The following is an 11920-nucleotide window of genomic DNA, read 5'->3' as shown; positions in this document are numbered from 1 at the left end:
CACCGTTTCCCAATTAATTATATTGGATAACAACGAGTGGGATGTTTGACATATGATGCATGGATTGTTGCATATTCTGATCAATGTATTAGATACTTCATTACAAGTTAACCATCAAATAATTTCAACCATTTTTTTTTTTTTAAAAGAAAAGTAGTAAGACACAGTGTAGTTTGCTATATGATATATTTGAAGTTAAATTGAATGCAGAAGAAGTTGATAAAGAAAATCAAGGTATGATATTCTTCATAATAAAAGATATTTCCTCTTTAAGTGCATATTAACAAATGGGTTGAAATGTCCAAGGCTTCACAGATAAATGGTTCAATTATTTTATATTAACCTCATTTGAAGTTAGTACCAACCTTTAAAAGACAGCTATATAAATATTAAGACACCCTGTTTTTAATTTGTGAGTTATTCAGCTGAGTTCGACGCTAATTTTGTTATTTCCAAAACAATGCATCAAAAATGATTGTTTGTTTTAATTTAGATGCTTCTAGGGGAAGGGATGGACCCCCTTCCAAATGACGAATTTGTGCCTTTCTATTAGAAATTTTAATATTTACTATAAAAATAGAAAGTCACTAATTCTCGTTCTAATTCAATTTTTAATTTGTACAGAATATAAATTTTAGCTCAACACCATTCGTACCCTTGCAAAAATGCCAAGAAAACATCATTACATGTTCATGTTGGATTTTGAAACTAATTTACAATATCCCTAGTCCATCAAAAACTACTAATAACTTTAAAAAATATCATAATTTATTCATTTTTTAAGATAAGTTAACAAAATATCCTTTTTTGCGCTTCATACCCAAAGAGCAAAATGACTTAATACTTTATGAACTGGCCTCTGGCTTTGTTCAAATATTGAATACCCTTGAGATAAGTCCTTTCCAAATTGAGGAAAACACTGGGATCGATTTAGGCCCACTCTACTTGACAGAATCTCCAAAAGTCATCGATATTTGTTGGATGTCTTTTCCACAATGTTTTTTCAATGTAGTCCATAGGTTCTCAATATGGTTAAGGTCAGAATTTTGGGCTGTCCAGTTTATGATCCTTAACTAATGCCTATTGAGCTATTCTTGAACTTTTTTGGATGTGGGGTTCGGGTCATTGTTTTCCTGGAACTACCAATACCTTCTTCGATGATTGATATTTAAAGAATCTCGATGTAGTCTTCCTATTGAATAGTACCATCAATTTTATGAAGTTCTCCAGTTCCATTGGCAGTAAAAACAGGCCCAAATTATGATGCTTTTACGACCATTCTTCACTGTTGAATCGATATTACCAATAAGTTTTTCAGGATATTTAGATACTCATCTGTGTTGGTCTCAAGTCCAGCCTCGTGGAAATGTGTTGGCATGATGTAATCATTGCTGGCCACATCTCAAAAAACTATGACTCCGGCCTGATTTTTGAACTTCAAAACTGATGTGACTTCAATCAGATTACAGGGGTTGACTTATGAACTTTCCCAATTAATTGTGATTATAGTAGTTCAAAAGCCTGAGACAGCAATAAGATCTTATATAAATTTGGCTTTCTTTGTAAGCAAAATTTTATGTGGAATAATTTTTTAGCCAATCACAGCAAATCCATTTTTAGCGCGAAATACAAAGAGGATCTCATGATATAGGCATTTGAAATTATATAAACAGAAAACATACAACAACCTTATTATTAAATTTAAACAAAAAAAAATTATTGGGTTCCACTACTCTAAGATACTCTTCGGATTTCAGGTTACGTTTCTAATTTTATTTATGTGTGTGTTAGTTTTACAAGACCAGTGTTATCTTGACTGGACTTGCTCTTATACTAATGCCAATATTCTGTAAATATTAATCTTCTACTGTATGAATGTTTAATTTTAAAACATATTAATGTCTGTTCTTTTATCAATGAAATACTTAAAATTTCAATTTTTGAAGTCATTCGGTGGAACCCGTTGATATTTGATCAAGTTTTTGATCGCTTAAGACTACAATGTTTCTTCTATTCATTGAACATCATTATATAATTTTGACATATTTTGAATATTTAGAGGTTGCTCAATGGCTGTTCATTCAAGATTTTTATTGTATCTCAACTAAGTTTAAGAACCTCAAACATTTTCATATATTTTTCAGTTCTAGGAATGCATCCACTAAATAAATTTCCTTGATAATCCATTTTAACAATTTGAATTGGATTGTTATTTATTACTTTTCCTCACGTCAGAGTATGACATATCTAGGTCAATTAAAGTAACTTTAAAATGTAATTGTAGCATTATTTTTATGATAAAAATTGTTAAAACATGAATAATTAATATACTTCACATAAAGTTGATGAGAATACAGTATCAGGTACGCTTCATTTTTAAAGAACGTAAGATTCATTATGACAGAAGGGTGGGACAACATCTGTAAAGGGGCGACGCCAGTCTTACATACCCATAGAAAAACTTACCTTTTGACTATAAAAGCCCCAGTGATTCTTAAAATAAGTATCATTCACTTTGTTACAATCTCTAGCTCAAATACAAAGCAAAGTAGTCAAAATGAAGTGCATTGTAAGTCTGTTCTTCAAAACAAATAATGTATTCTCAATAATCTTTTATTCTCTCTTAGGCTCTTGCCCTAGTTCTTTTCGCCGCAGCTGCTGTTGCTGAACCCAGCTACAGATACGGCTATGCTCCTTATGGTCATGGGTATGCTCACCACGGATACGGCATTGGACACCATTATGGAAAGAGATCCGCTGAGCCTGAAGCTGAGCCTTCTTATGGTCTTGCCTACGGATACGGTCCTGCCTACGGACACGGATACGCTCCTGCCTACGGACATGGCTACGGTTATGCTCACCACTACGGCAAGAGATCAGCTGAAGCTGAGCCTTCTTACGGATACTACCCCTATGCTGGATACGGTTACGGACACGGATACGGTCATGCTTACGGACATGGTTATGGTCATCACTACGGCAAGAGATCCGCTGAGGCTGAGCCTTCTTATGGCTACTATCCTCATGCTGGATATGGCTACGGCCATGCTTATGGACATGGTTACGGATATGGTCATGCATACCATTACTAAATAGTCCATTTAACCGTCTCAGAAATAAGTGAAAATGAATCCATAACATCTGGGATTTACAATGTTGCATATTCAAGCAAAATTTGAGAGTTGAGAATTGTCTCAGTCACATCAAATGATCACATTTTTTACTTATTTTTTTAAATTAGAGAAAAACCATCAATAAAAAAAATATAAAAACTCTTTGCTCTTGATATATTCAAGTTAAAATCAGTTTGAATAACAACTGATGTCTCTGATTACATAATTTTTTGAACTTTCTCATAGTTCAAAAAAGAAGATTATGGTAATGATTTTATGTCGGCTGATTTATGTTAACTTTAGAGTAATTTTGGCTAAAAAGGAATCCCTTAAAGGAAATTTACACATCACACATAGTGTGCATTTCTTATTTATTCACCCAATGCCTATTTTTGGATTGCACTATCTCCTTATTTGTACAAGCTACAACAAGAAAATAACAGGGTTATATAGCCAAAACATGGTGTGAAATTCTTTAAAAAAAAAAAAAAAAAAAAAAGTTTGTAGAACTTTATCAGTTTAAACTTTCGTCTAAGGAATAATAAATTGAAATTACATTTTTAAAAATAGACAACATTCAAATATCACACTTTTTTGGAATATTCTAAGTATATCTCAATCCTCTTCCTTTTTATAAAATTAATATTATAGCAAATTTAATAGGTATATTTGATTGCTTAGTGGTTTTTAGAGTTTACTCCAGTAACTTTACTTTAGGTTGTATGTGTGTTTCATCCCTAAGTGTATGTTTGGATAAAAATGTAATTTCAATTTATTATTCCTTAGACAAAAGTTTAAGCTGATAAAGTTGTACAAACTTTTTTAAAGAATTTCACACCATGTTTTGGCTATATAACCCTGTTATTTTCTTGTTGTAGCTTGTACAAATAAGGAGATAGTGCAATCCAAAAATAGGTAATGGGTGAATAAATAAGAAATGCACACTATGTGTGATGTGTAAATTTTGACTATTTTGATGTAAATTAAGTTATTTTTTTTTTAGAAATACATTCATTTCCTGTTATTCGTAGGATTAGCGGAAAATGTGCTTTATTCCGTCGATTTTTTAAAAGAAAAGCTGACGGAATATTTAGTAAATTAAACTTAGTGCTATTCATCTCCTGAGTTTTCATAAGTACAACTTATCTCCTGAATTTTCATTATTTGCGATTGTTCAAAATGTATTAACTACTTCAATTTTGAACTTACAAAACAATTTTTTAAATTTATTTTCATAATTTGGAATTTGCAAAAAAAAACAATCAAATAACACCGAAAATATGTATTTTAGAGTATAATAATTTTTGCCATTTGATCCAGTGTCATACAAAAATTATAAATGAGTGCATTATGTTCAAATCAAATATTTATATTTTAATTGATTTAGTAGAAGCCTAGATTTTTTAGACCTGTCACCCAAAAATAATTTTTGTCTGTACATCTGCATTTTAAAATAAGACATACTTTTTATTAAAATTTGTATTTTTTGTTTAAAATAAGACCCCTTCGAAAACCTGTAAATGAAACGTTTTTTAAATAGAAAAAAAAATTCCTTATTTGAACAATACCGAAGTTTGGTGTATAGGGAATGGGAAATGTCACCTTTTTAGTCTGATTTCTTAAGTTGTGTAAAAAAAAACTTACAATGTGTACTTTGATTCCATACAACATATACTTTTATACGTACAAGGAACAACTTTCATACGTGGATTTTATTTTTTAAATGTTGGAAATATGATATTCTTAAGGTCTCACTATGTTCCTATTAATCTATAAATATCTAAGTTTTAATTATTTTGAAAAATATTTAGAGGTAGCTCAACATCCATAAATTTTTGATATTTTATAGTTTTTTTGGAAAAATGTATTCTTGTTTTTATATCCTTATCAACACTATTTTATGGAAGTTACGTCTCTACGTTTTATAGGAAGGATAAATGTAATTGCATTAATTGTTACTATCACCTATTTGTCTGCCCGTAGCGTATCCCAGCTAAATAATTAAGCTGATAAATAAAAAAATTTGCAAGTACGCATATGCTAACTCATTTAAACAAAAAAAGTAAGTAACCCATGTGATCTTTTCAAGCCGATGGCAACGACGAGATAAAAAATATATGTGATGTATTATTTAACTATTTCTCAAACTGATTCAAAATAGCCAATGATACACATCGACTTAAAGGAACATATTTTTTGAACATTAAAAAAACAAAAAAAATACACACTTTTCTAAAGGTCATATCCATAAATTTGTAATATGCTATACAAATTTCATCCCACAAATAAACCTTTCTTTGATCCATAGTTGTCATATACTGCGTATAAGTAGGGGTGTTGTTAATTTATGAAAATTTACAAACTAAATAGTACCCTTTTTTCGGATGCAATAAAATATTTTCAGCACTCTAGAAAGCAAAACAAAAATTACGGTATTGAATTTCAAAATTTTCACAAAAGATCCTCTTCTCAAGTGAGAAATAAGGATATTTATTATCCTTATTTTTCATTTTCAAGAAAAACAAATTGTAGCCTAACAAAGTTTTTCGGATACTCAAACAATCAAAACCACTTTACTGACCTCGAAATCGAGTTAAATAATTATCTGAGTTCATTCATAAATTCTATTATAAGTGGCTAAAGTAGTAGAAATTATAGCTGTGTGCAGTGCCAAAAACAACAAAGTTGGACAACGGATAATAAAGGAAACTGTTTATGAGGTAAGCCTTAGAGAAGCAATAAAACATATATATCGGAGACAAATAATTCAATAATTTTTTTCCTTCCAGTTTATTGTATTAATTTTCATAAATTACACTCCAATATAATTATAAACAGCTGACTCAACGTATTATTTGTATTTTTATGCTAATTTATAACAACCACGTCCATTCTTTTAAAATTTATGTCATTTCATATTCTGTTATTAAAACAAATAGAAAAAACTTATAAACTCAATATAAATAAAAATTAATAACTATTCTCTAAATAATAATTGCAACAAGTTGGCAACAAGAAAAATATACATTACTAGCTACCAAATGTTTTGATTTTATTTTTTTCTTCAAATTTTTCCTTTTTCTTTACACAGTCGAGGTTGAGAATAAAGAAAGAAGCTTGTAATGTCAAATTAGTTAATATTTTTCTACTTATTGTCTATTTTTTATTTCCTGAAAGTTTTATATCCTAACAAAATAAATTAACTTGATTTTCTTGGACTCCATTTCGGATTGTACTGTAAATATTATCTAGTTCTTAGATATTAATAAAGCTCAAATTTCTAAGATACACCTCATATTTAGGAAAATTAATGGAGGGATTAACCCATTGAAACTAGATTTATTTTTCCTCCCTACAAATTTAAGGGATTAAAATTTAGTATACTTGAATTTTCGACGTAAAATACTTTTATATATAAATATAAAGGTATTCAATTTGTTTTTTTTTTCAACATTATATATTTATTTCATTACAAAGATATACCAATATTATTCATTAGAAATAGCAAATACTAAACATGATCTTTTTAATTTGTTTGATAATACTTATTTTAAAAATAATCCAGCCACTACATCAAGCTTGAAACGACGAACAATAACATACCACAAAGGGAAATTAAATAATAAATAGAAAATTAAATCACCCATTTAAAAAAGAAAGAAAAAAAGGACACTAAGAAATCCACAAACCTTTCTTAATTGGTTTCGAAGTATTGACAGAGAAGTTTGGTAAATATATAAAATAGCTTTTAATTTCTACATTTATTACAAACAATTGGTTCACAATTGTTTTAAGCTTAATTTTATTAACTTGATTTGTTTGATAATCTTTAAAAAAAAAAGGAAAATAATCATTTTAGTGTATACGATAGTTGAGTAAATTAATTTTAAGTAGATATATTGATTTATTGTCTTCTATATATTGCTGCAAGGAACAAAATATAGCATTGTCTTTATAATTATAAAGTAATTATTTTCCCATGGTGTTAAAATATGTTTAACCAATAATTATTTCCTAGTGGGAGTATAATTAAATGGTTTAACAGATTATCTTATGTTTATTAAAGGATTCATAATACTACCAACAAAATAATAACATAATAGATAATAAATTCTTCCAAGAAAATCCAAATTTTTGAACTTATTTAATCAAAATGTATTAAAACAATCAATAGCTTTGAGTTAAATTATGTGAAGGAAAAACTTTGTGGAATAAACAAACATATTTCACTTTTTATGATTTATTATTCCTTAAAAGAATTTGAGGAATCATATCTCTCATATTTCACTAACACCTCCCATCTCCTACCAACTAGGAGTGTATGCATAACAATTAGGGTGGAGTGTATTTTTAAATTGTTGGAAACATGATATCCTGAGTTGTTTTGCACACTGGGGATACCAGTTTCGCATGAATTGAATATTTGTTAATGGAGTTGTATTTAAACTGATTTTTTTTTCTTTTATTTTTTGATGTCTTAAGTGTCAAACAGTTTTTTGTTATTTAATTATAAAAATTCTAAAACGATAACGATAATTTTGCAAAAAATCTGGACGAAATCTGTAAATTAAATTATGCAGATAAATTGACAATTTATTCTCGGTAAATTATAATATCTATAGAATGATCATTAATTGATAAAATTTTATAAGTTTTGTGAAGTTGGTGACAGTGATCTTGTTTTTTTGATTTATTTGATGTCACCTCCTCTAGCTTCAATAACCTTACTTATCCTTGGTCTAAACCATGCTGTACCCTTGATTACATGATCAAATTTCATCATCCAGTCCAAGGATAAGATATGCTAATATTAGAGGAGATAAAACTGCTGTAGTAACGCTTGTTGACCTGTTCTTAAAAGATGTCCATTGAATGAAATCGAGAATGTTCAATTCTAGACTATTGATAGACTAGATTTCAGCTATCACAGAAAACAGAGTCGTCTTAGATACAAATGACTGGGTTGCCTTGGAGGCATGGCACGGAGCAGATTCCTGTACCTGTACACCATTTTTCACGCCACACATCTACTCCATCGATATTACCAATAAGTTTTTCAGGATATTTACATACTCATCTGTGTTGGTCTCAAGTCCAGCCTCGTGGAAATGTGTTGGCATGATGTAATCATTGCTGGCCACATATCAAAAAACTATGACTCCGGCCTGATTTTTGAACTTCACAACTGATGTGACTTCAATCAGATTACAGGGTTTGACTTTTGAACTTTCCCAATTAATTGTGATTATAGTAGTTCAAAAGCCTGAGACAGCAATAAGATCTTATATAAATTTGGCTTCTTTTAAACAAAATTTTATGTGGAAGAATTTTTTAGCCAATCACAGCAAATCCATTTTTAGCGCAAAATACAAAGAGGATCTCATGATATAGGCAGTTGAAATTATATAAACAGAAAACATACAACAACCTTATTATTAAATTTAAACAAAAAAAAAATTATTGGGTTCCACTACTCTAAGATACTCTTCGGATTTCAGGTTACGTTTCTAATTTTATTTATGTGTGTGTTAGTTTTACAAGACCAGTGTTATCTTGACTGGACTTGCTCTTATACTAATGCCAATATTCTGTAAATATTAATCTTCTACTGTATGAATGTTTAATTTTAAAACATATTAATGTCTGTTCTTTTATCAATGAAATACTTAAAATTTCAATTTTTGAAGTCATTCGGTGGAACCCGTTGATATTTGATCAAGTTTTTGATCGCTTAAGACTACAATGTTTCTTCTATTCATTGAACATCATTATATAATTTTGACATATTTTGAATATTTAGAGGTTGCTCAATGGCCGTTCATTCAAGATTTTTATTGTATCTCAACTAAGTTTAAGAACCTCAAACATTTTCATATATTTTTCAGTTCTAGGAATGCATCCACTAAATAAATTTCCTTGATAATCCATTTTAACAATTTGAATTGGATTGTTATTTATTACTTTTCCTCACGTCAGAGTATGACATATCTAGGTCAATTAAAGTAACTTTAAAATGTAATTGTAGCATTATTTTTATGATAAAAATTGTTAAAACATGAATAATTAATATACTGCACATAAAGTTGATGAGAATACAGTATCAGGTACGCTTCATTTTTAAAGAACGTAAGATTCATTATGACAGAAGGGTGGGACAACATCTGTAAAGGGGCGACGCCAGTCTTACATACCCATAGAAAACTTACCTTTTGACTATAAAAGCCCCAGTGATTCTTAAAATAAGTATCATTCACTTTGTTACAATCTCTAGCTCAAATACAAAGCAAAGTAGTCAAAATGAAGTGCATTGTAAGTCTGTTCTTCAAAACAAATAATGTATTCTCAATAATCTTTTATTCTCTCTTAGGCTCTTGCCCTAGTTCTTTTCGCCGCAGCTGCTGTTGCTGAACCCAGCTACAGATACGGCTATGCTCCTTATGGTCATGGGTATGCTCACCACGGATACGGCATTGGACACCATTATGGAAAGAGATCCGCTGAGCCTGAAGCTGAGCCTTCTTATGGTCTTGCCTACGGATACGGTCCTGCCTACGGACACGGATACGCTCCTGCCTACGGACATGGCTACGGTTATGCTCACCACTACGGCAAGAGATCAGCTGAAGCTGAGCCTTCTTACGGATACTACCCCTATGCTGGATACGGTTACGGACACGGATACGGTCATGCTTACGGACATGGTTATGGTCATCACTACGGCAAGAGATCCGCTGAGGCTGAGCCTTCTTATGGCTACTATCCTCATGCTGGATATGGCTACGGCCATGCTTATGGACATGGTTACGGATATGGTCATGCATACCATTACTAAATAGTCCATTTAACCGTCTCAGAAATAAGTGAAAATGAATCCATAACATCTGGGATTTACAATGTTGCATATTCAAGCAAAATTTGAGAGTTGAGAATTGTCTCAGTCACATCAAATGATCACATTTTTTACTTATTTTTTAAATTAGAGAAAAACCATCAATAAAAAAAATATAAAAACTCTTTGCTCTTGATATATTCAAGTTAAAATCAGTTTGAATAACAACTGATGTCTCTGATTACATAATTTTTGAACTTTCTCATAGTTTAAAAAAGAAGATTATGGTAATGATTTTATGTCGGCTGATTTATGTTAACTTTAGAGTAATTTTGGCTAAAAAGGAATCCCTTAAAGGAAATTTACATTCACACATAGTGTGCATTTCTTATTTATTCACCCAATGCCTATTTTTGGATTGTACTATCTCCTTATTTGTACAAGCTACAACAAGAAAATAACAGGGTTATATAGCCAAAACATGGTGTGAAATTCTTTAAAAAAGTTTGTAGAACTTTATCAGTTTAAACTTTGTCTAAGGAATAATAAATTGAAATTACATTTTTAAAAATAGACAACATTCAAATATCACACTTTTTTGGAATATTCTAAGTATATCTCAATCCTCTAACCTTTTTATAAATTAATATTATAGCAAATTTAATAAGTATATTTGATTGCTTAGTGGTTTTTAGAGTTTACTCCAGTAACTTTACTTTAGGTTGTATGTGTGTTTCATCCCTAAGTGTATGTTTGGATAAAAATACAATTTCAATTTATTATTCCTTAGACAAAAGTTTAAGGTGATAAAGTTTTACAAACTTTTTTAAAGAATTTCACACCATGTTTTGGCTATATAACCCTGTTATTTTCTTGTTGTAGCTTGTACAAATAAGGAGATAGTGCAATCCAAAAATAGGTAATGGGTGAATAAATAAGAAATGCACACTATGTGTGATGTGTAAATTTTGACTATTTTGATGAAAATTAAGTTATTTTTTTTTTGTGAAATACATTCATTTCCTGTTATTCGTAGGAGTAGTGGAAAATGTGGTTTTTCTTGGCCTGATGAACTAAAAACAGTTTTGTATCTACAAATTTCTTGAAAATAAAAACTTGAGTTATAGATTTTTAAAGAAAACATTCTATGTGTTATTTTGTAGTATAACAAAGCTATAACCTGGATTAAAGTGAAACTGATTCATAACATTTTAAATTTTTTAGTTCTATTATTTGACTTTAAATATTGCCAATCCAGATAAAGGATTACATCATACCTACATATAGTCTTTAATTAATGAGTCATTGGATTATAATGGTTCAAGGTAATTCCACTGCACTCATTTTCACCAACATTAATTTTAGTTAATACCTTTTTGTTTTTATTAATGTAACCTCTTCAAGATTTTGCTGAACGACATATTTGTCACCTTTTTAATGTTTTTATATTGGAGTTTCGTAGTTCTTAGTTGTTCAAACATTATATTCCTTCTATCCATTAAGCTTTTTTTCATTTCTTCAAGCATTAAATATGATCATAACTATGAATAAGTCAATGATTTATTTCAAAATATACTTATGATCCTAGTTTTGGGTCTTATTGGTCCTTAAAAACATACATTCTTCTGATTTCTTCACTATTTCAAATTTTTTTCTTCTTCAGATCTATCACTAAGATAGAATAAAAACAAAAATTAAAGTTCTAATCTATAACAAAAAACATGAAAATGCGGCGAATATGTCATGCAACAAAGTATATAACAAAGTGAAATTACTAGCGGCGAAAATGTATGTGGTGATATTACAAATAGAGGAAATATTCACGCCAAAATCACCGGTAATTGATCATAATTAACTATCATAATCAATCAATTTAATGAATGATGTAAATATAAAAATTGATTAAAGTACAATGTCAAAATTTCGAAAAATGTTTTTCTGATACAGATTTGTTTAAATCTTGTTTATTTTTAGTCTC

At 29.7% G+C, this 11920-nt stretch overlaps 1 protein-coding gene across 1 annotated transcript; it reads left to right on the top strand.

Moving 5' to 3' along the window:
* Positions 1 to 2430: 2430 nt before the first annotated feature.
* On the top strand, positions 2431 to 10032 carry LOC121128014 (uncharacterized). Its single transcript, XM_040723592.2, has 3 exons — positions 2431 to 2569; positions 2628 to 3072; positions 9509 to 10032. The coding sequence occupies exons 1-3, from the start codon at positions 2558 to 2560 to the stop codon at positions 9943 to 9945; spliced, it is 894 nt and encodes a 297-aa protein (XP_040579526.2). The 5' UTR covers positions 2431 to 2557; the 3' UTR covers positions 9946 to 10032.
* The last annotated feature ends 1888 nt before the right edge of the window (positions 10033 to 11920 follow it).

The sequence above is a fragment of the Lepeophtheirus salmonis genome, chromosome 13, assembly GCF_016086655.4.
Source record: "Lepeophtheirus salmonis chromosome 13, UVic_Lsal_1.4, whole genome shotgun sequence".
Taxonomy (NCBI): Eukaryota; Metazoa; Arthropoda; class Copepoda; order Siphonostomatoida; family Caligidae; genus Lepeophtheirus; species Lepeophtheirus salmonis.
This window is presented reverse-complemented; position numbering and strand designations above follow the sequence as displayed.

Bases quoted from the DNA above. Each gene is read 5' to 3' on its own strand.
- LOC121128014 (XM_040723592.2), top strand. The intron at 3,073-9,508 runs GTCATGCATACC...TTTTCGCCGCAG, and splicing joins TGGACATGGTTACGGATATG to CTGCTGTTGCTGAACCCAGC.